This window comes from Microtus pennsylvanicus, chromosome 8 (assembly GCF_037038515.1).
Source record: "Microtus pennsylvanicus isolate mMicPen1 chromosome 8, mMicPen1.hap1, whole genome shotgun sequence".
Classification (NCBI taxonomy): domain Eukaryota; kingdom Metazoa; phylum Chordata; class Mammalia; order Rodentia; family Cricetidae; genus Microtus; species Microtus pennsylvanicus.
Window position 1 is genome coordinate 55,486,879 of NC_134586.1, and position 25,937 is coordinate 55,512,815.

A 25,937-nucleotide genomic window follows, 5' to 3' on the forward strand; every position below is an offset into this window, starting at 1 on the left:
CAACCCAGGTGGGACGCCATTTGGTGGTGCAGTGGCTAGTGGGAAAAACCAGTAGTTGGCTGTTCCTGGCCCATTTGTGTCCTAAGTTACAGGGCAGGGTTTCAAGGCCCCTCTGTGGGTCTGTGGTCACCTTTCAACTAGCTCACTCCCTGAGGGAGCATGCCCTCAGCTGGTTCCATACCTTTGGAAGGGTCTCCTGTTTGTTTGTTTGTTGTTTGTTTGTTTAACCTTCTGGCACTTTCTACTGCCTTGCATAAAAGACGAACATCTGCAAATACAGGGGGCCTGGAAAATTCTAGTCAGTTCCCCATGTACATCCTTCCGATTTGGTGAAACTTTAAGAAGTTATTCCTACTCTGGGAGTCTCCTTTAATCTTGTGAATGTGGGAAACAGGGTGGGGTGAGAGAGGTGCTAACAACTCAACCCAGGAGCCATAGTGCTGCCCTATTTTATGAGACAGGCCTCTTGTGGGGTGTCTGCCTCTCCTGCCCTCCTCTTCCTCCTGCTCACTGGAGACACTTTCTCCCTCCTGCTCACTAAGGACACTTTCTGTCTTAAAATTTATTTTGAATTATGTGTATGTATGGGTTTGTGACCTCCAGGTACTCTTGGAGGTTAGGACCTGGAATTACAGGTGACTGTTCACCAATGTGGGTGCTGGGAACTAAACTCAGATCCTCTCTAAGTATATAACCTCTCTAAGTGGCTCTTAATCACTAAGCCATCTCTGTGGCCCACTGGAGACACTTTCCTGAATTGATCCAGTAGATCCATAGGATGGAGTTGTTGATCCCATTTTATAATAGAGAAAGGGGTCTGGAGTGAAGCAGGAGGAACTCCTAGAGTACTCTTGATAATGCAAATGGCCATGGTCAAGGAAGTAGACCACCCATTAGGTTATCATATTGAATGGCTAGTAGTGATTGTATAACCTAAATGGATCATAAGGTATCCTCTATCTTGTTTTCATCAGCATCCTACAGGGTCAGCCTGTTTGGTTCTGCCATGAGGAGCTAGAAACGGACTAGCCTGGGGCTGTGTGGGCTTTCCATGGGGGGGGGGGAACAAAAGAGGTTCCTCTAGTCCCAGCTGTGTCCCAGAAAGGGACTACTCTGTGAGGTGGTGTGCACCTTGTCTCCGGGGTGTGGTAGAAAGGGCTCAGCCCCCATGCAATGAAAGCAGCTGGGTTGATGAGAGCACCTTGATGTCCTTGCCATGCATGTTCAAGGTGTGGATTTCAGTATCTGCCTCGTGGTGTTAAGGAAACAAGCTTCTTTGGTCCAAGGGTTTCCTTAGCGTTTTAGAACCATAGCTTTTTGTCTGTTCAACACTTCTCTGTACCCTCACCCTTTCTGGATGAGGCTTACCTGTCCAGATGTGGAAAGATGCCCAAGGAACTTTAAGAAGAGGGCCGCTTCTTCTAGTCTCCCTGGAAGTAAAGGCCAAGACCATCTTTGTCTGGCCTTTTTGCTAAGTGTAGTTTGATTTGGGCTTTAAAAACAAAGACTTTTTTTTACTTTAATCTGTATTTATATATATATGTGTGTGTGTGTGTGTGTGTGTGTGTGTGTGTGCGCGCGCGCGTGCGCGTGCCTGAGTTTTCATGCTACACCACCTGCATGCAGGTGCCTATACAATCCAGAGGGCGTCAGATTCCCAGGAACTAGAGTGACAGGCAGTTATGAGCCACATGATGTGGATTCTGGGAACCAAACTTGAATCTCCTGGAGGAGCAGTCAGCACTCTTAACCCCTGAGTCAGCCCTCTAGCCTCTGATTTGGCCTTTGAGATGTTGGGTGGAGAACATGAGATTCCAGGGTGGTTTGACTAAGTAAATATCCTATTTTATGATTTGGGTCTGAACTGTCTCTCATAGGCTCTTGTTGACTTGGATACAGGTGCAGGAGTGTTCCGAGATGGGTCATGAAGGATCTGACCTTGTCAGTTGATGGCTTCATGAGCTTTCGACAGGGTGCAAAGTCAGGAGATGGTTCCAGGCTGAACAGCCATTGAGAGCATGCCCTTATGTTCTGTATCTTGTCTCCATTTCTTCCCTCTGTCCTTAATTCTTGACTCCAGGAAGGTGAGGAGCTTTGCCTTGCTCTCCCTTTGTGGTCCCTGCTGCTGAAATGCATTCCCATGCTCCTGTACCTTGAAGGGAGGCATTCTATCTTCAGGAGATGACAAGGAGGAGGATTAATAGCTTAGGTGTCAGTGGCCTCCTAAGGTGTCTACACCTACAGAGGGTTCAAGGTTAAGTGGGGAGGGACAGGCCTGAGTTCAAATCTTGGCTCAGCCTTTTATAAATGGTAAGAAGCAAGTACCACCATTCCTTTGAGCCTTAGTTTCCCCTTTCTGAAGAAGAGGTCATGGTGTGTACCTTGCGGGGGTGTGGTGCTGAGCACTGTGTCTGCATGTAGTAGTCAGAATTGCCATCTCCCTGTCCCTGGACTCTAGGGAGCAAACTCATGCGTTTCTGCCTCTAAATTCTTTTACAGGGAATACCTTCAGCACCCTGGCAGGGCTGGTCTTTGATTGGACAATTGTGAAGGATACAGAGGCCAACGGATACTCAGACTCCCACAATGCCCTACGGTAAGAGGCTCTGCTGGCTACCTTTGAGTGGATGCAGAAATTTGAGTCCTTAGGCTAGGCTTTCTCCTGTCAGTGAAGAGGCTAGGGCACCTCCCAGAATGCTTGGTGCTTACAGTGATTGATTGGGAAGAGTTTAGTGCTTCCCAAGCATGCAAGCAGCCTCTGTGGCTCATTGTGATATATTCTATGGGAACTTGTCAGAGAGATTGGGATATCTAGCTGAACAAAGAAAACACAGAACTCTGGAAGGCTGTCTTGGGGTGCAAGGGACATGTGGGTGACCCTAGAGGGAAGTGTTTCCCTGGTGAGAAAGTTAAAGGGGAGGCAAGTTCTGGCTAAGAGGACAGGCCAGCAACAAGAACAGTTTTTAGGATAGGCTGGGTCTCCAACAGAGTACAGACAGACTCATAAAGAGAGGGTGTCGGAGCCAGCTGGAGAGATGGCTCAGAGGTTAAGAGTGTTGCCTGCTCTTCCAAAGGTCCTGAGTTCAATTCCCAGTAAACACATGGTGGCTCACAACCATCTGTAATGGGGTCTGGTGCCCTCTTCTGGCCTACAGGCACACATACAGACAGAATATTGTATACATAATAAATAAATAAATATAAAAAATGCAAAATTTGCTTTTAGGGGGAGGGGGAGAAGGGTGGGAGGGAAATGGGAGGCTGGGAGGAGGGGGAAACTTTTTTTTCCTTTTCTCAATAAAAAAAATTAAAAAAAAAGAACTAGACACAATTAAAAAAAATAAAAATAAAAAAAAGAGAGAGAGGGTGTCGGTGCATTTGGACTCATTATACCCCTCCCCCAGCATCTGTCTGGCCCATGCCACCTCTGACCTTTCCACTTTCCAGCCAGGGAAACTGAGGTTTGGAGAGAGTGGGCCTTTTGGTAAGTGGCTCAGTTGGCACTTGTACTCAGACCTCCGTAGATCTCTTTTATCCAGCATGGAAGCTGCTGAGCCTGTGATGAGTCAAATGTATAACAACTGACAGAATGAAAAGTTTTTTCTGAGTCAGCAAGATGGCTTGGCGGGCAAAGGGTCTTATTACCAACATGATGTGAGTCCCCAGGTCATGCCAGATGAAAGAAGGAGAATTGACCCCTGCAAACTGTCCTCTGACCTTTTTACTTGAGCCATCACTCACACACAAGCACACGCATGCACACGCACACACATGCACGCACGTGCACGGATTAGGGTGATAATAAATGTAAAAGAAATTTTTTCTTTTTTAGTTTCTTTCCTAAGACATACGCCTTACATTTAAAGCCCTGGTTAAAGGCTCTGTCTGTTGGCTGGAGTGGTAGTAGAGCGATTCAATTTAAAACCTACAGAAAATGCCAATGTAGCGCAGAAAACTTTTCCCTAAATTACCTGAGGGCCTGTTGCCTGGGAGATGTCTCATCACCTTTGCTCATTTTACTGTGTTTCCACTACCATTAGGATATTTTCTTGAGTATCTACAATACAGTTATCAAGACCAGGAATTTGGGCCTGGAGAGATGGCCCAGCATTTAAAAACATTGGCTGCTCTTACAGAGGACTCAGGTTTGATTCCCAGCACCCTTGTAGCTCATAGCTGTCTGTAGCTTTGGTTCCAGGGGATCCACACCTTCTTCTGACCTTCACAAGCACTGCATGTACATGGAGCACAGATATATGCAGGCAAGACACACATCAAAATAAAAGTAAATATTTTTTTTAAAAATCAGGAAGTTCACCCATATGCATGCCATCTTCAGAACGTATACTAGCAATCCATGGTCACATACTACATGCTGTCCCTTTCCTTTTTCTTTTCTTCCCCTGTCAGCCTGGACAATCCCTTGGTCTTTCTTTGATTTTCAGGGTCTTGACACTTATGAAAATGACAGTCCAGGTGGTGTGTGTCTGATGCTGGTGTGGTCCTGGGCATGGGACCTAGGTCATGTGCATACTAGGCTGCACTCTGTTACTGAGCTATTGGATGATTAACCACAGCTTAGCACAGCGCGGGATTCATCCTGGGGAGGCAGTAAGCGTGTCCTGCAGGCTGCTCCTTTTTGGGCAGAGCAGGGGGCTTGTTGTGAATTGCTGGCTGAAAGAAAGACAAGGTAGGGACACATAAGCCAGGAGGGTTCACCATGTGACCTTTCTGCTGAGCTGATCAGCATTACTGACCCTTTTTGAGTTGGGGCCTTGGGTTTGCCTTTTAATGTGAGTTTTCCTTGTGGACTCAGCTGATTGTCTCCAATTCCAGTGTTGATAGAGTGTCCATTCCCAAGATCAGGTGTATTCCACAGACACATTGCTGCTCTGACTCAGACAGTGACAAAGATGTGTTTCTAATGTTTTCAGGCAGTATGGTTTCTGACATCAGCACCCCTTATTCAGGGGTCTATCAGGAGGAGACCCTGATAATAATGAATGCCACACTGGGTTCTGAGAAATTCTATGCTCAGGTCTCATGATGCATTTTCCTTTCAGAATTCTCACCTTCTTGGAATCTACGTATATCCCGCCTTCCTACATCTCAGAGATGGAGAAGGCAGCCAAGCAGGGCGATACCATCCTAGTGTCTGGGATGAAGACTGGAAGCTCCAAGCTCAAGGCTCGCATTCAGGAGGCTGTCTACAAGGTGGGCCTAAGTTCACTGTGCTGTCCCCACAGTGGGGTAAGAATGACAGTGGACTACAGAACGGGCTCGAGGGAGTTATGACTTCTGTGTCTTTCTGTTTGTTTGATGTGTGAGCCATGGCATAGGGAAGGGAGACCGAGGCTCCAGGAGTCAGTGTAACAGATGTCACAGCATCTGCTCCCCAGTTTCGAAGGGGATACCTCATTTCCAGGAAGTGCTCTCCATCCTGATGCAAGGGCACACCTACCATCTGAGACTGGCTTCATCGCTTTTTGTGGATGGTTGTTTCTCCCCACTTTTCCCCAGTTAGTAAAAGGCTTTTCCTGCCAGCCTTGCTAGGCAGCACCTGCCCTGTGTCCAGACCTGTGTAGGCCATTGGGGTACTGAAGCAAATCTATGGAGATGGAAGATGGCCATAAATCCACCCAGAAAATTCTAGATCTATTGTCATTCCTGTCAACAAGCATCATTTATGCCATCAGTTTTCTCCGACAATGAAAGCCACAGCTCCTGGGGAATCTGGCACCCAGGGTACACTGGACAGGAGACCCTGTCATCCTTCTGCTCAGTCTCTCAGGTTGCTCCTGAGGTCTAGACTGGACCTGAGGGGTGAGCTGGGGAAGAGACCAGGGAGTAGGAACTGAGTACACACAGCAGTCCCCTTTCCTGTCATCCTGGTCCTCTGAGCATTTGTGGAGTGAGAGCCTGAGCACTGGTAGCCACAGCATCTGTAGACATTGCTCTTGGCTCCTCTGGTTTCTTTCTGTGTAGTTACTGTCACTTTAAATCAAGATAGGACATGGGAAAGGTACAGTGAGTAGTCATATGTTTTTTCAGTGACAGTTTTGAGTGCATCCTGGTACCATACCCATGGGATTCTCCTGGGGTCTAGGCTGTAGGGTTACAAGTGATATCCTATTTCTTCATGTCTCAGTAAGGACATACTCAGAAGTCAAAAAATTAAACAATTCTGGGGCTTTAGCTGTACCTGAGCTGTGTACTTAGTATGGGCCAGTCTTGGTATTGGTCCCCAGCACCATATAAAAATATAATGAACTGGGCTCTAGAGGTGGCTTAGTAGTTAATTGTGCTTGCTGATCTTACAAAGAGCTCAAGTTCATTCCCCAATAACTACATCAGGTGGCTCAGAATCTAGATATAGGGTAGCCCCTGGCCTTCGTAGGCACACTCACACATGTAGCATATACACACAGAGACACAAATATATATACACATAATTTACGAGAAAATAAATGTTAAAAACACCCAAACAATAACAACAAAACAACCATGGGTTGAAGAGATGATTTAGCAGTTAAGAGCACTTGCTACTTTTGCAGAGGACCTGGATTTGGTTCCCAGTACCCACGTGGTAGCTCATAACCATCTGTAACTCCAGATCCAGAGGATCCAATACCCTCTTCTGGCCTTAGTGGGAATGAGGTATGCATGTGGTGCACAGACACACATGCAGTCTAAACACCACACCCATATTATTAAAACACGCACACACACACGTGCACACGCACACATAGCCACAGAGCATACCACTATCACCCCAAAACCAAAAAAGCCTTAAACCTTTCTGACCCACAATTCCTCTGCTCAGGTTCCTCACTCCACCTCACCTTCTTTCTCCTTTTCTCTATTCTAAGAATGTTCGGCCTGCGGAGGTAAGGCTGCTGATCTTGGAGAATATCCTTCTGAATCCAGCCTATGATGTCTACCTGCTGGTGGGGACGTCCATTCGCTACAAGGTTCAGAAGATCAGGCAAGGGAAAATTACAGGTACATTCATGACTGAGAAGTCATGTTAGATGTTTCCCTCTTTCTTTTAAAAAGTATTTTATTTTTTATGTATATGGGTGTCTTGCCTGAATATTGAGGGATGGAGCTCTGTGCACACAGTACCTGTGGAAGCCAGAAGAGGGCAGTGGATCCCTTGGAAAACTGGAGTTAGCCACTATGGTATAGGTACTGGGAACTGACCCTGGGTCTTCTGTGAAAGAAGCTGGTGATCTTAACCACTGAACTCTCTCTTCAGCTGCTTCCCTGTTTCTTACTGTGATAAAATACACGGCACAGGAAGTTCAGCGCTGTAAAGATTTTGTGTGTACAGATTAGTGGCGTTACATTCCTTCATAGCACTTTGTAACTGTCACCTCATCCATCTCCAGAACTTTTTCAATGTCCTCATTAATAAACACACCCCATCCCTCTCCTTCACACCCAACACCCACTAACCACTGTCTAATGGACCTCAGTTACATGCAATCCTGTGTACTTGTTCTGCAACTGGGCTCCTATTGACTGTGTCCTCAAGGTCCGTTGCTGTCTAGACCTTGAGGTATCAGACCACATTTTATTCATCTGTCTGTCCTTTGACAGTTGGCATGGCTCCATCTTTTTTTTTTTTTGATGTGAAGAGTGCTATGAACATGGGTGTGCTTATAGCTGAGTCCCTGCTTTCAATTCTTCTGGCTGCATTTAAAGCAACTTCAGACCTATTGGCTCACGTTGGACCAGGATGTGCCATGGCCTGCCTCTGACTGATGAGCAAAGTTGAGCTTTGTCTTGGGTGGACCATTTCTGCTCAGGATGTGAGAAAAACATGATTGACAAGAGTGGAGCTATTCTGGAAATTCTATGGTATTTTAGAAGGTGAGGGTAGATGAGCTGGTCCTCCTAGGAATCCTGACGATGTACTTCATAGATGAAGGAGTATGGTCTCCGAACACAGTGCTCAGAGGACCTCAAGACTAGTGTGCTGCATTCAGGGTTGTTCATCTAAGGGCTTCAGCACATGACTCCCCAGGTGACCACCAGAGTGGCAGGTGGCATTTAAGAGGCCTATAGATGCTGCAACCTACAAGAAACTTAAGGCTACAGTTTCTTACATTGAATTCTAGGTTGCATAGCAGTTCATGGATGGGAACCTGAGAGGTACCACGTCTATGAACCACCAGCGGTGTCTGGTTAGTCATCCTGGAGTAGGTATTGCTTGGTCCATTTGAAGGACTCTACCTCCTGTTTCTGTACCCAGTTCTCTGAGGACAAAGATGGAAGGAAGAAGCTTGTGTTTTGTGAGTGTCTGCTGCATGCTGAGCAGGTGGATCAGCCTTTTGCGTGACGTCCAGTCAGAGTAAGGATACTGTACAAGAGGATGTGCAGGGAGCCCAGCCCAAGGGTCCTGTCAAAGCTTGATATCACCTTTGACTGAGGAAAGAAGTTATGGAAGGACAAGGATGGTTCTAAGACTGTGGCAAGGTTTTCTGGGACCTTGGTGAAGAAGTTGGAAGTGGAGTTCTGTGGTCACCAATGTGACATCGTAAGAAGGAATGTGGTTGGGAGAGCGAAAAGCCAGAGAACACAAGCAGGTTGTATAAAATTCTGCAAGGACACAGATCAGGAAAGGCATTGCCTTAAAGGATGAGGACCTGGAAAGGGTGGCGTTGTGGTTGTCCTCTGAGCTAAGTAACTAACATCTTGGGACATTCACGTGTGCCCCTTGCAAAAGATCATCCCAGCTAGGTTCACTTACAGTTTACATCCCACATAGAGAGGAGGAAAGGCACAAGGACTTCTCACCTGAGTATCCAGCTGCTCCTGCCACTTGGCTGCCTTAACTACATGGGCCTACAGGAAAGCCAACATCCCTTCTGGGTAAGGCTTGGGCTGGTTGCGGGAGGAGTGCCCACATCCCTGTAAGCAACTCCTCACCTGTGCTCTGTAAGGAAGTCCAATAAACTCCTTGGTTCCCCAGAGTGAACTTTGGTGGAATTGTGCCTCTGCTTTTCATTGGGCTCTTGGGAGGAAGGTGGCTTTTGCTTACATTCCCCTGGAGAAGAAATTGTACCTACAGGTGGACATTGCCGAAAGTGTTTCACTAGGACTGAGCACCTCTGAAGTTCGGAATAGTTCTGAGAACTCTTCCTTTTAGAACTCGGCAGCCCTGGGAGGTGAGCTTCTTGAAGACCCCCTGGTGTAGGCAGGGACACAGAGGAAAACCTGAAGGCTACAGAGCTATAGAGTCCAACTGAGTATTATCTTTTTGCTGCTGTGCCCTCAAAAGAAAGTCAGGAAAACATACTAAGGATAGTGTCTGGGCTTTGTATTTCTTCTAGCAATAAGATGGAGATGGTCTACTATACAGGGTCCATTAGAGATGACACTGGCCAGGTTGGGAGAGGAGGGGAAGCCAGCATGGCTGGAAGGCACTGGGCTGGTATTTTAAGGAGCTTATCATAAATCAGCACCCAAGTTCACCCGGCCCTGCTTCCTGACTGTGGATGTGTGTAACCAGCTGCCTCATACTTCCCCTATTGTGCCTTTCAAACTGTGAGCCCAAAGCCCTTTTCTTCCTCAAATTTCTGTTGTCGGGCCTTTTGGTAAATAGCTAGCATTCTGGTTCATGGCTCAGAGAATTGGACCTACCAAAGGTTCAGAAACTTTGGAGATTTGGTGACTCATCTGCCAAAGAAATTGAGGGTAACAGCCCAGGAGACATCCCAGAGCCAGAAAGAGGCGAGTCCCCTGCTCTCATCGGTTGGCCACATGCCTATGTGATGGTTGATGATGCTGGCCAGGCGTGGAGAGGCTTCTGGAGGATGTCCTGGGAAATAGCCTGCCAGCATTGGTTTACCAGGAGCAGAGTACACAGGTGGCGCCCCCGCCATTTTCTTCATATGGTCCCTTTTCCCCATCACTGTCTTTTGAGTGTTTTTATCATGTTTAGTTGTTGGCATATCTTTTAACTTCCAGAGCTGGATTTACCCATTCTGTTTGGAAATTAATATCCAACTTATATTAATTGACTTTTCTTTCATAAATTTATGAAGTCTAGAAATTGGGAATTTTACTGAGACTTTCACATTAAAGAAATCTGTGGCCGGTCATGGTAGTGTCTCTGATCAGGCCCTCAGGAGGATGAAGCAGGCAATTCATGAATATAGATGATCCTGGGGTAGAATATGCTATCAAAGTCAGCCTGGGCTATGGATCAAGGCCTTGTCTCAAATAGAAAAGCATGAAGATTCATTGAAAGTGATCAAAGAGGCACCCCTTCCCAGTCAGGAATTCTGAATTTACAGCAGCTTTTCAAGATGAGTGTTTTGGTTTGAGTATAGATGTTGACAGTTTGGATGACCTGCAGAAATCTTTTAGTTATGTGTATGGATGCTTTGCCTGCATGTATGTGCTCCATATGTGTTCCTGCAGAGGGCAGAAGAGGACATTGGATCCCATGGAACAGGCATTACAGATGATTTATGAGCTTCCATGTAGGTGCATGGAATAAATCAAACAAGTGTTCTTAACCATTGAGCCACTTCTCTTGCCCCCAGAACCTTCTAATTAAAATATGTGTGTGTATGTATATATGTGTATGCATATTTATATTATTAGATATATAATGTGTATGGGTGTTTCTTGCATGTTTATCTAAGCATCACTGTGTGCCTGATGTCTGGAGGCCGGAATAGGGTGTTAGATAGTTGTGATCTACTATAGGTGTGCTGGGAATTGAAACCGGGTCCTTTGGAGTAGTGGCCAGTACTCTTAATACCCGAACCATTTCTTTAGCCCCAGCTGTAAGAACCTTCTAACACAAAATAGGAACACAGGCTTAGCCAGCATAGTGCCTCTGAGGTACCTCTCCAGTCCAACTCATTCTTAAAATTCTGCTGCACTCTCCCCACAAGGGCTGAGCTGGTGCATGTGTGAATGCCTTTTCTGCACCGTGTATTGTAGTGCTTCTGTGTGAGCACTTGATGCAGACCCATGCATTGTTTTCTCGGGTCTCTACAGCTTTCCACTGAATCTAGGCAGAAGTCTGTATGACTCCATAACTCTTACATCTCTTACATTCTGCAGGTTTGCTAAACCTGCATCATGGGATGGTACCATGGTCTGCTACCAGCTCAAGCAGTAACTGGAGTGACTTGGCCTCAGCTGCTAGGTTTTGAGGGCCTAGGCAGTAGAGGACAGTGAAACAAATCATGGGAAAACATTTTGCTAGGATGCTCTATGGCCATGTAGTAACACACCTAGAGAGCTTCTGTGAATATGTGTTATTGAGCCTCACCCCTGATGCAGCAGGTTCTTAGACATACCCCCTGCACCTGTATCACCCGTCCACATGAGGTTCCAGGGATGCAGATAGTCTAGGGATTGTACTCTGAGGACCTATGATTCAGAAGCAAATCACTGAGGACTTTTTGGAGCACACAAGAGGTGCAGAAGGTAGGCAAGTTGCTTCTTTTCCCAAATCCCCTTAGGTTCCTTCACTGGCCATATTCCATTCCAGGCCAAGAAGTGGTACATGGCTACAACTCTACTGACAGTAAGTGAGTGACTGGTTAGAACATGCCAAGGATGCAGGGGAGAGAATGTTAAAGTGGTTAGGCTTGGAGGCAGGGGGTGCTAGTCTGTTCCTAACTAGCTATAGGCCTATGTCTTAGTCGATATTCTGTTAGATGGAATACTCAAGGCTGGTCCTTGCTATAACTCACAATCTGGAGATCCAAGAGCTCTGCCTTTTGTTTGCAGACCCTTGGCTGTTTCTCCTCAAGGCAGGTGGATCACGATGGCACCATGTGCCTGCCACCTTGGTAAGAGAGGAAGCCAGGCTTGCTCTTCCATAACAGGAGCTAACTAAGGTTCTAGACCTGCCTTCATTCCTTTCTAGACCATGCCTCTAGTGACCTGACCACCTTCCCCTAGGCCACATGTTTTGTTTTTTAATTTCTTATTTTTTTAAGGTTAAGCTTTTGAAATTACATGTATGTGTTTTTGTGAGTATATGCATGCAGGTGCCTGTGATGTTATAGGTATCAGATCCCCAGGAACTAGAGTTACATGCAGTCGTGAGTTGCCCAAATGAGTCCTCTGCACTCTTATTCACTGAGTCATCCCTCCAGCCCCCAATCATTAATTTCTCTCTCTTTCTCTCTGGGGGTAGAATATGTAAGCATAGGGGTATACCTGCTGCTGGTCTGAGAACAACCTCAATGTTGGTCCTAAGTGTCCACTTTGGTTGAGACGGGAGTTCTTGTTATTCACTGCTGCTTACACCAGACTAGCTGATGTGCAAGCTTCCGGGGATTCTTCTGTCTCCCATCTAGCCACAGGAATGCTGGGATTGCAGGCACAAGCTACTGATCTTGCTGTATGTGGGTGCTGGAATTTGAACACCCATCCTCATCCTTACTGAGCAAGTGCTTTATCAACTGAGCCATGTCTCCATCCCCGGCCACACCCTTTGAAGTGTTCACCAGGCTGAGGGCCAGACTTCTAGCATATAAAGTTTGGGTTCTCAACACAGTGGAAGTCATGGCAGACCATGAGCTAGCTTCTGCTCAGCCCTGTCTAAAGTTGGGGTATCAGTAGTCCTTGTTCCTAGGGTTGTTGAGGGATGAGATAAGAGAAATTGGTCATGAGATGTCTAAGCAAGCCCAGGGCATCTTGACCTTGAAGTCAGCTCTCACTTTCTCTTTCCTGGGAACTGAATTCTTGTCAGCAGTTGTCATTCAGATCAAAAGTGCTTATGTTCTCTGCCCAGATGTTGGTTTTCCCAGAATCTGTGATTTCCTGGGGAATTGTTCTGTGTCCTGGACTATTGTTGGGAAAGGTATTTTTATACAAAATAGATATGGGGATGCACAGAGAGTGGTCAGAACACGAGTCATTCTTCACTATGGTAAACTGAGCATCTGAAACTCAGTAGGAGACCATTGGCTACAGCCTTTTTGGTAATACCAGCGAGAACCCCACTGGAGCCCGGATGTAGAGAAGAGCTTGCTCAATTCAGGGCATGGTCAGATGCCCACCCCTGTTAGCACTCTTCAAGCAGCTGTCTTGATGGCAGGTGCCAAGAGTCAGGTCCTGGAAAAGGCTGTATTGGTACCCAGCATTTCACATCTTTACCTTCCCGGCTTTTCTTGTCTCTTTTCACATCCAGAACTCTCAATGCCTTCTGATCAGTATGAGCTGCAGCTTCAGAACAGCATCCCAGATCCTCAAGGAGACCCTAACCGGCCTGTGGCAGTCCTGACACAGGAAACATCGAGGGTCACTGCCATGCAGATGGGACAGAGCAACCTGGTCCTGGGCCACAGGAATATCCTCTACTCTGGCACTGTGTCATGCCTACTACTTTGAAGCCAAGTTGTTTTTCTCCTTTAAAGCCAGCCAGGACTAAAAATAGCACTGTTTTCCCCATCTGCCTGAAAATCAGAAAGAACCTAAATAGCAACCCGCTGAGTGGAATTGCTCACCTCTGTGCGTGACTCAGAGAGACTCCCAGAGATGGAGTCTGTGGCAGAGGCGCACATCATTCCAGGCTTCTGGAAGCTTCTCAGGAACCACAGCCCCCTTGTAGGGGACCTGGCAGAGGCTGTGTGAATACTGGCATATAGGTTGTTGAGAATCTAAGATTGATTGTATGCCATGTGGTTCCTGAGGTCTCTTGCAAAGACCCTGGTTTTTAGGGTAGTACAGCAAGGGTCTTTACTCTCCCACACCTTTGCTCTAATTGGCCTAAGCTAGAGGTTCTGAACCCATCTCTCAGTGTGCATGGTATCTGCATGTGCTCAAGCCACGTGAGTCAGACTGGAGCCCAAGCTGCTTTTTTTAAATTTTGTCTCTTAAGTTTTGTACCTTAATTAAGAATTCAGGTATCCGCATGCAAGGAGCTTCCAGGCTGCCCAACAGCACCATCTATGTGGTTGAAGCCGGGTACCTAGGTAAGTGTGGCCCCCTGGGGGGACATTGATAGCTTGTGACTTCATCAGTTCAAGAAATCAAAAAGTACAGGCAAGAACTGCAGTTCAGCTTGGCAGTACGTGTCTTAGTTAACATGAACCTGACCACATCCTCTGTCTGCCAGATTCAGGGGCATCAGTCTTCAGCCCCAGCATCATGCAGACCTGACTGTACCTGACAAGGTTGGGGACCCTGGTGCTCAGTTACAGAGCATCCTTAGGTTGACATAACAGTTGGCAGTGCCTTGGCCAGGAAGAAGAAGGAGGAGGCATTAGAGAGAGGAGGAAACCATCTGTAGCAGTAAAACACTCTGAGGTCCACTAGGGCGTAAGAGCTTCAGTGATAGTCAGCACCAAGACCTTTGGGATATATGTGTCATGGGTGCCACCATGGCAACATTTCTTGGGGTGTGAGGCAACTCACCTGTGGAGTACACTGCCAAAGTTCAGTCAGAAGAAGGATGGCCAGATGGGCAGCAAAACCTTTAGGGACCTCTTGTCAGAGAACTTGTGAGCCTGGAGGGTGACCATTTGTGTCTCAGCAGCATCCTTAACCTGATTGGTCTGTGTGAGACTTAGCTTCACAGCAGAGGCCATTACAGACAGGTGGCAAGATTGTGGTGGGAATAAACACCGGGGCAGAGGAAAGACTTCTGGAGATTCTGTGTATGACAGGTGCTGTGTCAGACTGAACTTCTGTGGTGGGAAGGGTGAAGAGAGTGAACAGCTTGGCTGGCATTGTGCAGATGAGAAAGCAAACAGTATCATGGGAATAGAAGTAGCTAGTCTGGCATCCTAGCTCACTACCCTCAGAGCCCAGACCCAGATACACCTTGTCCAGAGCTCTCCAGTGCTCTAGCCTGGGATACAAAACCTGTCCTAGCTTCAAGCTAGTCCTGCTATGCCTGAGAGCTTGAACCTCCTGTCACTACAGATGAGACACAGTATCACCAAAGTGTACACATCCTCCAGCCTCAGAGTCTAAACAGCCATGGTCTTGGCCCGACCCGTGTGAGTATGGGATAGACTTACATTGGCCAGTGAATAGACCAGCTGAGGATTCAGAGTCTAGATGGGCTGTGGCCTCAGACTAGATCTACTGGAACCTTGGACATTGAATAGGCCTAGCTGCTGGGGCTTCTACATGGGTAGGGGTATGTAGTGCTTAGCCTCAGGTTCTTTCTCAGTCCTGCTGACCTTGTAGCCTGAGTGTTGAACTCCCTACTTCCTGTTCTAGGGTTCACAGTCCACCCTGGTGACAGATGGGTGCTTGAGACTGGGCGTCTATATGCAATCACCATTGAAGTATTTGATAGGTCCAGCAACAAGGTCTACCCATCTGACGTGAGTGCCTGCTGGGGTTCTGATGGAGGGATGCTGAGAGATCAACTGTCCAAGGAGGAGCCAATGCCACAGGGTCCCCACATACGCAGATTCAGAGCTTCCTGTGGTACTTTTAGGGCTGTGGAGATGGTATCATGGGGTCCCTGTTAGACTGTGAGCTGGTGTCATCCCCTCGTGCAGGGCTGGGGGTAGATAGCCCAGGCAGCAGGGCCTATGTGGATAGTGGTAGTGGTGGTAGTTCTGTGTGCTCCTGTTCCTTACATGGGGTCCTGAGGCGAGAGTTCATTTTGCTTTGGAGATAGTCTGGGGTCTGGATATACCTACTGCCTTCCAGAAGCTCTCAAGTGACCAAGGCTACCATGTTTAGCTTCTGAGAAGGCATGCAAGATGAGTTAGGGAGTGGTGGTCATCCTTTTGTCATGAAGGAGAGCCTCCCAGTGCCTCACACAGGTCATAGTCTATGGTGTTAGGGATGTTAGGAGGCCAGCCTTCTTCTGGCAGAGGTCCTTCTGGCCCCTGCTGAACAATGACTAAACAATGGCTATGCTGTGAGGGACTCAGCTCTCTATTTAAATTCATTGTTTCATCGCAACGCCAGGATCTGGGAGAGTGACAGTAGACTACCTTGAGGATCACACATCCAGCTAGAACTGTGGTGCTGGGTCTTGGGTCCTAATGCTAGGCAGGGAAGAGTCAGAGCACTGGGGCCCCATTCCTTCTGCCTGCTTTGTTTAAGAGGCTTTGGTACCACGGAGGCTCCCAGCCTGGCCTGGCTACTGCTTTGGAGCTCTCCCAGTCTCGTGATGTCACACTCATCTTTCCCATCCCGCTTACCTTTCCAGAACATCCGAATTGAAGCTGTGATTCCTGCTGAGTTCTTTGAGGTTCTGTCCTCTTCCCAGAATGGGTCTTATCATCACGTCAGGGCGATCCAGAGCGGCCAGACAACCATCAGTGCTACCCTCACCTCTGTGGTGGACCAGGTGAGTTGATGTCAATCCTTTTCCGTATCCTAGGTCCTGAGCACCCATAACCCAACTCTGAGGGTAGAAATGTCAATTGGCACGTACTTTGCCCCAGGACAAACTCTGCCTCTGCTCTGGTTCCTAAGGAGACTTTCCCACTTTGGGCCTGAGCTCCAGATGCCCTTGACTGTCCATAGCTTGTTGGGGATCTTCCTGTGCCATAAACTTTCTCTTCCTGCACCCTGCACCCATCCTATAAAAGTGGTCTACACCTTCTAAGATGGAATACAGATTTTGTTTGGGGTATAGCATGGGCAGGAGGCCCACTTGCCCCCATTATCTATTTTGTCTGCTTGAGTCCTTCAGCCTTTGTACTGAAAAGCCTCTTCAGCCCTAGGGGGAGCAGTATTTTACTAGTCAGAACATTGCAAGGGTATTCCTCTCCCCTGCCTCATACAAGCCCTCCAGACCTGAGAGAGGCAGCCTGTGGAGAGGTAGAAGGGCCTGTACCCCAGACAGTGATGCCTCATCACTGCAGCTCTGGGTTTGGGTGAGATGCTCCAGGCCTCAGTTTCTTTATCTGTAAACTGGGGACAACCACATCCATCCTGTGAGGAATACCTTAGGACTCAAATAAGTAGAATGTGCACGAGTAACCATTAAAGATCAACAGCAAGCCTCCCCTGCCAAGTCACTATCTTTTCTATATTCTTAGGAACACAGCTACCTTTTATGGACTGGTCCTCAAGGAGGGGCAGGGTCTAGGTGACAGGAAAATAACTAGTGATAATGTGGTTGCCATGGTGATACACAGCAATCTCATCTTGCAGGATGGAGGGGTCCATGTGCTTCAAGTACCTGTGTGGAACCAGCAGGAAGTGGACATTCATATCCCCATCACACTCTATCCCAGCATCCTGACATTTCCTTGGCAACCAAAGACAGGAGCCTATCAGTACACCATAAAGGTGGGTGAGAGACTGCTTTAGGTATTTTCTTTGAGACGTTTCCTTGGGATGATGACTCTGTTTTCATCCTTTTCTATATTCATTTATTGAGACAGGATCTGAACTATGTTGGTCTCACAAGGTTGGCTTAGAACGAATTATCCTGGTCTGCTGTCTTTGTCTAGTGCTGAGACAGGTGTATCTCACATCTGACTGTCCTCTTGCCTTCAGTTTTATTCTTGAGAGGTAGGAGATAGCTTTAAATGAGACAGGCCTTATGATTTTTATGATTCCTCAGGATCCATTGCAGCAATGTAACAAGATAATAACACCCACAGTAACTGTCCTGGTTGGTTTTGTTTGTTTGGTTTTTGTCAAGTTAAGCTAGAGTCATCTGAGAAGAGGTAACCAGGTTGGCCTGTATAAGCCTTTAGTGTATTTTCTTGATTGATGATTGAGCCTTTGGGCAGGTGGTTCTGAGGTGTATAAGAAAGCAAACTGAGTGGGGCATGGTGATGCACACCTTTAATTCCAAGGCCCAGGAGGCAAAGGCAGGCATATATCAGAATTCAAGGCCAGTCTGGTCTATATTGGGAGTTCTAAGACATCCAGGGGCTACACAGAGAGACCCTGACTCAAAATAAATGAACAAACAAACAAACCAAATAAATACATAGGAAGGAAGGGAAAGAAAGGGAAAAAAAGAACAGCAAAATGAGCAAGTCAGTAAGCAGCAGCATCCATGGCTTCTGCTTCAGTTCCTGCCTCCAGGTACCCTGACTTTCCTCAGTGATAGACTGTACCTGGAAGTATAAGATGAATGCTTTTGGTCCTGATGTTTATCACAGCCACAGAAAGTAAACAAAGGCAGTAATTTAAACACATGCCTAGCCTTATTGCCCATTGTTGCTCCCAATCCCATGTGGTACTAATTGTCAGGGGTTCTCTCAGCTAGGGCTCAAGACCCAATAGTCAGCCAGGTCCCATCATTCCTGTGGTCCACCTGCAGAAATGATGATAGATATCCTGTCTACACTGGCCTCTGCACACTAAAGTCTGTGACCTTTCTTTACTTGGGATTTCAGGTTGATCTCTGACCTAGAAGAAGGCCTGTCATTAACTCCCTGAAGAGGATTAGGAACAGGCAGAGCTGTGTGCTGGGTGTGCTTGTGAATTCTGCAAGTGGATCCATGATCAGGGTGGTTTCTACCCAGGTCTGAGCTCTGGGAAGTGACACTGTCGTTGCTGTGTGTTTGTATGTTAGTTGCCAGGTCCCCAGAACAGGAGGACTGGAAATGAGATAGGATGGAGGAAGGAAGGGCCAAAGGGAACATCTGAGGAAATGTTGGCTTGTACCATGCTTCTATGGGCAGGCCTTTGACTGTGTGTATAGGTATGATTTTTTGAATGTATGAACATGTGTGTACTTGGTATTCTATGTGTGTGTATGAGAATGAGCTCATGAGTGTGTGTGCATATGTGTATGTGGTATTTATGGTGTCAACATAAGTGAGTGTGAATGTAGGTATCAGATGTGGCTGAGTGTAAGGAGACATGTGAATAATCAGTGTGAACAGGTTGTGTGAATGTGTGGCAGTGGGCATTTGTGAGAGGGGTGTGTATGTGTGCGTACTCACAGCTCAACCTGGGTATGAATAGATGAGCATGTTTGTGTGATAATGAAGAAGAGTGCATACTTGGCCCCACCCTGTATTTTCCCAGGCAGGGAAGGGTAAGGGGCTGATGGATGGATCCCATGTCATTTTCCTCCATAGGCCCAAGGGGGCAGTGGGAACTTCAGCTGGTCTTCGTCAAGCTACATGGTTGCCACAGTCACTGTCAAGGGCGTCATGACCACAGGCAGTGACACTGGACTCAGTGTCATCCAGGCTCATGATGTTCAGAACCCTCTCCATTTCGGTGAGATGAAGGTAAGATGATGATGGGACATCAGGTGGAGAGGTTCAAGGTAGAGGCTCCAGTCACCCCTCAGGTCTCATTCGGAGCTCTTATTCCTCTGCCTGTAGTTGTAGGTGTGGGGGGGATTGACGGACCCATCCCAGCCCTGATCTCAAGGAGTCAGGCCCCATAGAACAGACTGCATGGCTACTCAGAACATGATGGGGGGTTCCCACTAGCTGTGCTCCAGCCACTCAGGCTCCACCTCAGGCTTTGTTGCCGGTCAGGAGAGGGAGACTGGGATAGCCTTCCTTACTGGAAGGAGAGGCCCGGGGAGGAAAGGGCTGGGAAAGAATCCTTGCTGCCACCCCCATCCTTTCCAGGCACTGGCCCAGCCCTTCACCTTATCCTCATAGGAAACACCAGCAGCCCTGCTAGTCTTCCTCCTGATGGGCCTGGGCTCTTCTCTTTCTCTAGGTGTATGTGATTGAGCCCAGCAGCATGGAGTTCGCCCCGTGCCAGGTGGAGGCTCGAGTGGGCCACACCCTGGAGCTGCCCCTGACAATCAGTGGTTTCATGCCTGGCGGTGCCAGTGAGGTGGTTACCCTAAGCGACTGCTCCCACTTTGACCTGGTGGTGGAAGTGGAGAACCAGGGTGTGTTCCAGCCATTGCCAGGTAAGCCAGTAGCAGAATGGGAGCCAAGACGGTGTGGGTTCTCTGTGGGCACCAGAGGGGCCACAGCCTAAGAGGTGGCACTTGCTCCTGCTCCTGTCCATTCTGAATCCTGCCTGATGTGTTACCCTTGACAAGCTTGTATGCCCTGTATCTCTTTGATGTCTGAAAGGAGTCTCCTGTCCTTGTTCATATTTCAGTTCATGAAGTGGAACAGTTGCTCATATATGATGTGTACTTGGGGTTTGGATTAGTTCAATCATAATGCCTGTGACAGGCTCAGGCCACCCCGAGTCCATTCTTCTCAGCCTCCTGTCTTGGGGATAGTATTGGTGGTGGCTGGCAGACCTCATTGAGGCTGTGTACCTGTAACAGGAGCAGCTTGGTTGTTCCAGTGGTCATACAGGGCCTGTGCAGGGACGGGACACAGACCTGCAGCTCCAGTTTCTGTGAGCTAATGCCTCCCAGAGGCATGGATCCAGGCAAGGAGAGGATTAGCTCTGATTTACAGGTTAGGCAATCTGTGGTATACTTGGATTATGAGTAGAAGCGGGCCATAGGTAGGGTGTTGGCGAGAACCAGGACAGCATTTGGTGAATGTGCCCATGCCATGCCCCAAAGGTGGGAGCTTTAGTAAGACTTAGCACATGGTGAGCCTAGAACATCAGCACCTATTCCATCACAGGGGGCTTGCACCTACTGAAGGTATTTGAGCAGAAAGGGATGTAAGTCTCAAATGGCACAGATACTTTCCAGGTGACTATGTGTCCCTGTGGTTGTGATGACATCCAGAGTTGCACAGAGGAAGAGGACATCTCTGAAAAGTGCCCAGGCAAAGTCACAGGCTGGTGGCCTTAGAAAATCTATTGTTTCCACATGTTACCTATTTTGAATGGAAGAGGTGGCATTTTGAGGGAGAGAAACTGCTGGCGGCCAGAGATGTACTGTCCCCTGTACTGCCCTCACGCCCATCACACAGGGTGTCAGTAGGGTGTCATTCAGGCTTCTGGGGCTAGTACACAGGGAGACCCCGGTGCCTGTAATTCAGCATTCCCAAGTCTGTTAAGCCCCTTCACTAACTGGCATTCTGTTCAACCTCTCTGAGTTTCAGTGTCTCCATGGGTCACGGGAAAATAGGTACGAGAATTACGTGTGGACATTCCTCTGAACATCTTGAGGATTTCTCAGGGAGTCTTGATTCTGAAGATAGCAGCCAAAACAAATCCTTTGTGGTCAGAATTTCCCTCAGAAAGTGCTGGAATCTCCCTCGGTGTACAGGGTGTAGAACTTACCTAGGAAACTTGAACTTTGGGTCAGGGCACAGGGTACTCACGGAACCCAGCAGGCTGGGGCAGCAGATGTCCTTGTATGTGTGAGGGCCACCCTAGGGTACACATGACCCATGGGGCACGTATGGTCCTCAGGATAGGTTAGTAGTGCCTACCCCACAAGCCAGGGTACATGCCACAGGACTGTCCGAGAAAGGGACTGTATCAGGCTCCCTATTGGCAAAAGCAATATGGAGTGGGGCAAGTATTTGCCGATCATATTTCTGGTAGGGGGTTAAGATCTAGACTATGGAAAGAACTTCTGTGTGTCAACAATAAAACAGATAAATGCAAAGACATCTATGTCAACCCAGAGCAGCATTATTCACTCATGCAGGCAGTCAGGTGCCATCAGTAGAGGACTGGGCTCAGGGCAGGTTCCATCCCAAGAAGGAAGGAAGCTCTGATGTGGCCCGGCCCTGAGAAGCCTTGAGGATGTTGTGGCAAGTGAGCAAAGGCAGTCACAGGAAGATAAATGCTTTGTGATTCCACTTAGGTGACAAGAAACAGATAATGGTGAATGCCAGGGTAGAGCAGTTAATACTAGACATTTCAGGTTTGCAAGTCAAAGGGCCTGGACGGCACTGGTGATAGGACCTCACAATTCTGTGGCAAGTGGCTATATATAAGAATATTGAGAGCCAGGCGGTGGTGGCACACGCCTTTAATCCCAGCACTTGGGAGGCAGAGGTAGGCGGATCTTTGTGAGTTCGAGACCAGCCTGGTCTACAAGAGCAAGTTCTAGGACAGGCTCCAAAGCCACAGAGAAATCCTGTCTCGGAAAAAAAAAAAAAAGAATATTGAGGTGGGATTTTTTTCCCCTTGAGACCAGGTCTCACTATTAATCACTGACCAGCCTAGAAGTCACTATGTAGAGCAGGTAGACCTTGAGCTCATAGAAATCTGCCTGCTGCCTCCACCTCCAGAGTGTGGGGATTAAGGGTCTGCAGCACCATGACTGGTCATCCCCACCCTCTTTTGTTTAAGGTGAGAAGTCCATATGTTGTGTACTTCATCATAATTCAAATTTGTTTTAGTTTGGTTTCTGTGACTGTGATAAATACCATTGCCAAAAACATCTTGGGGGAAGGAAAAGGTTTCTTTGGCTTACAGGTTACAGTCTATTTTTTCAGGGAATCCAGGGGAGGAACCTGGAGGCAGGAACTAAAGCAGAGACTATGGAGGAACACTACGTGAACTTGCTCAGCCTGCTTTCTTATACAGCTTGGGACCATTTGCCCAGGGATGGCACCACTCACAGTGGCCTGGGCCCCCCACACCTGTAATTAATCAAGGAGATGCCCCCCAGACTTGCTCAGTTGTCCACAGTCAACCTGACAGGCAGTTTCTTCACTGAGTGTCCCTCTTCCCAGAGTTACTCATTTTTGTCATACTGACAAAAACAAACCAGCCTAACATCAATACGATTCTTACAAACTTAATTAAAATTTGATGGAAAGTGATAGCACAGATGAAAAGCAGCTGCCAGCGAGGCAAATTGGGAGAGACACTTATCTGCACACATGCCTGCCTGCCACTGGTCTGCCTCCTCTGGACACAGCCAGCAGAAATGCTGGGGTATGCCATCTAGAGATAGACCTATATATGTCCACTTTGATACTGTGTAGCACAGCCCCAACTAGAACCACCTGGAGTGTTCACGGTGGCAGGAGGAAGTCTTGCTGTGCTTCCTCATCCCCACACAGAACAGTGTACAGAAATGTGAGTAAAGGCTACTTGACTGTGAAGACTCTGAGAACTTTGCAGAGGAAGACAGACCAGGTAGCCTGCGATCCCCACCCTACTTTATCTAAGCCGTAGACACAGCTTAGTGAGCCTGTTCTGATGAAAGTTGGGAGGGATTGGAGACCAGAAGAGGCCCCTAGGGGAGGCTAAGCTGCTGGTAAGCTCTCTCTTGACGTAGATCCCGGACACAGGGTATGTTGAGCATGTGGGGGAAGATGGGAAATCATTGCCGATTGTATGTATATCAGACCTGTGAGTAATATGAATGAATTATACTTGAATTTGCTTTTGTTTGTTTGTGTTTTGGGATGCTGGTGATGGAATCTAGAGCATTTTTCGCGCTAAGTAACTGTTTTACCACTGAGCTACAGCTCCTACCCTCTAGAAAATTTAAATTATAACCAAATCGAGTTGTATATGAAGTCCAGAATGGTAAGGGGTCATGGGCCTGCCATGCCTTCCCCTTGAAGAACAAGTTTGTGTTTACTTTTGGTTTTCTTTGTGCAGGGAGACTGCCACCAGGACCTGAGCACTGCAGCGGGGTGAAGGTGAGAGCTGATGCCCAGGGATCTACTACCCTCCTTGTGAGCTACACACATGGTCATGTACACTTGGGTGCGAAGATCACTCTCGCCGCCTACCTGCCCCTCAAGGTGAGCTGTGCTTGTCCTTTGTCATCTTCTTTTTCTTAAATGTTCCTGGAGGTTAGGTGAGGATGACCTCTCTCCTTAGATCCTGTACTGTCTTTTGTTTGTTTTTGTTTTGTTTTGTTTTTTGCAAACTTGACAACTATCTAGGGTCATATGGGAAGAAGGAAATTCAGTTGAGAAAATGCTCCCATCAGAAAGTCAGTGGAGTATTTTCTTGAATAATGATTGATGTGGGTAGTCCTGGGTTGTATAAAAAGCAGGGCAAGCAAACCAAAAGAGTTTCTTCATGGTCTCTGCTTCAGTTCCTGATTCCAGGTTCCTACCTCGAGTTCCTATTCTGACTTCTTCATGATGGGCTGATTGGGATGTGTAAGCCAAATAAATCCTTTCCTCCCCAAGTTGCTTTTGGCCATGGCATTTACCACAGCAATGGAAAGCAAATCAGAACAGATCCCAACTGCTATCATTTGTGTCTGTGGGCAGGCTGTGAGTTCCTTAGCCCCGCAGCCACCTCAGTCTATAAGGACAGTAGGGGGCTTTCTGTCCAAAGTTATGTGAGTTTTCCCTTTGCTCACTGGAGACTTTGAGGACCTCATGGTTTTACTGGCCAGCTCACCATTTACTTCAGTGAATGTTGAGAACCTGAAGTGTGTGCTAGGCACTGTTCTTTGCCAAATACAAAACAGACCCAGGAACTGGCCCTGGGTGCCTCTACACACTGATGGGAGAGATAAAGCCATAAACCCAGGTGTGGTGGTGCACACCTGTAAGCCCAGCTCTCAGGTGCCTAAGGCAGGAGAATCTTGAGTTCCAGGCTGCCTGGACCTTGTCTCAGTAATAAGACCCATTTCAAAAAAAGAAAATAAAACATCCCAAATAAACAGGAAAACAAAAGGAAAGTGGGGAGAGCTCCATGGAGCACGAAGGGCAGCAAGCCGGCCCTGACTGAGCTGGCCAGGAGCTTCCCGTGAGAGCTATCTTCTGCTCCACACCTCACCAGATTCCTCACCGACGAGCATGCCAGGCAAGCACTCAACCACATCCTCAGACCTTTTTAGTTTTATTTGGGGCTGGTTTTGCTATGAAGCCCAGTTTGGACTCAAATTCAAAATCCTCCTTCCTACCTCTACTTTCTAATAGTGGTGATTACAGCCCTATGCCTCCACACTGGCTGGTTTCTGTTTTTTAAAGCACAGGATGGGGTGGAGGTAGAGCGAAGCTAAAGAGAAGGTTCCGTGATTAAAGCAGGAACTGGAGAATTGACTCAGTGGTTAAAACTCTAATTCTCTGTTTCTCCAGAAGACCCAGGTTTAATTCCCAGCATCCACATGGTGGCTCACAACTACTTGTAAATACAGTCCTAGGGCATCAGAGCCTTCCTTGTCCTCTGTAGACACATGTGGTACATAGACATACATGCAGGTAAAATACTCATAGAATATAATGATAGTAGTGTGGTAGAGATGAACGTATGTGATCAGTATTATGTTCTGCATTCAATATTTGGTCAGTACTGTGTTGGGACCTATACAAGGTGTCATCCTGGCTCCCAAGTACCCTCTCTGTGAATATCAATGTATTTCTGACTCTTACCTGTGAGAAGTGAGCATGAAGAACATGTATTTGTTCATGAAGTTGTTTCTCTCCCATTTAGTCTGTGTTAGGGTAGATCCTAGGTAGGAATTTCTTGGACTTTACTTTTTATTTTGACAAGGTCTCTTTATGTAACCCTTGCTGACTCATGACCAGTCTGGCCTTGAACTCATAGAAACCCACTTGCCTCTTCCTCTGCCTCCTGAGTGCTGGATTTAAACTATGTACCACCATGTTTGGCATTCCAGTGTTCTCCCTACTCCAGTGAGGACCCAATTCTTTCCAAAATTCCTAGTTCATGGCCACCCAGTGCATACTGCCCACATGGAGACTAAATTTCAAAGAGGTTACAGGGTTTGCTTGGCATGCCCACCCAAGAAGGGTGAGGACCTGCCTTCTGGATGCTCAACATTGTCTGGTCACCTCCTCCCAAAATAATACTAAGCCTCCCCTTCTTCCTCCAGGCTGTGGATCCCTCTTCTGTTGCTGTGGTAACCCTGGGCTCCTCAAAGGAGATGCTGTTTGAAGGAGGCCCCAGGCCATGGGTCCTGGAACCTTCCAAATTCTTTCGGAATGTTACTTCTGAAGACACAGGCAGCATTAGCCTGGCTCTCTTGGGTACTCCAGCCTCCCGAAATTACCAGCAGCACTGGGTCCTTGTGACCTGCCAGGCCTTGGGTGAACAGGTAAGTGAACGGCTGTCCTCAGTCCCATCTTGCCTACGGGGAGCTAGAAAATCTACTCAGTTCTCAGAGAGCCCTGAGAGTGTTGTTTCTGTTGTATCCATTTTACAGACAAGACAGCCCAAAGTGACCTATT

The 25,937-nt window shown here is 47.5% G+C and overlaps 1 protein-coding gene across 1 annotated transcript in view; it reads left to right on the top strand.

Moving 5' to 3' along the window:
* Nup210 (nucleoporin 210) overlaps positions 1 to 25,937 on the top strand; it is a 94,386-nt gene that overhangs the window by 20,677 nt on the left and 47,772 nt on the right. Inside the window, exons 4-15 of the mRNA XM_075983490.1 lie at positions 2,500 to 2,596; positions 5,064 to 5,214; positions 6,870 to 7,002; positions 13,172 to 13,330; positions 13,887 to 13,955; positions 15,211 to 15,317; positions 16,160 to 16,300; positions 17,113 to 17,250; positions 19,005 to 19,160; positions 19,606 to 19,804; positions 23,383 to 23,528; positions 25,583 to 25,804. Of these exons, the coding sequence (XP_075839605.1) occupies positions 2,500 to 2,596; positions 5,064 to 5,214; positions 6,870 to 7,002; positions 13,172 to 13,330; positions 13,887 to 13,955; positions 15,211 to 15,317; positions 16,160 to 16,300; positions 17,113 to 17,250; positions 19,005 to 19,160; positions 19,606 to 19,804; positions 23,383 to 23,528; positions 25,583 to 25,804 (1,718 nt within the window). The remainder of the gene's footprint in view (positions 1 to 2,499; positions 2,597 to 5,063; positions 5,215 to 6,869; positions 7,003 to 13,171; positions 13,331 to 13,886; positions 13,956 to 15,210; positions 15,318 to 16,159; positions 16,301 to 17,112; positions 17,251 to 19,004; positions 19,161 to 19,605; positions 19,805 to 23,382; positions 23,529 to 25,582; positions 25,805 to 25,937) is intronic.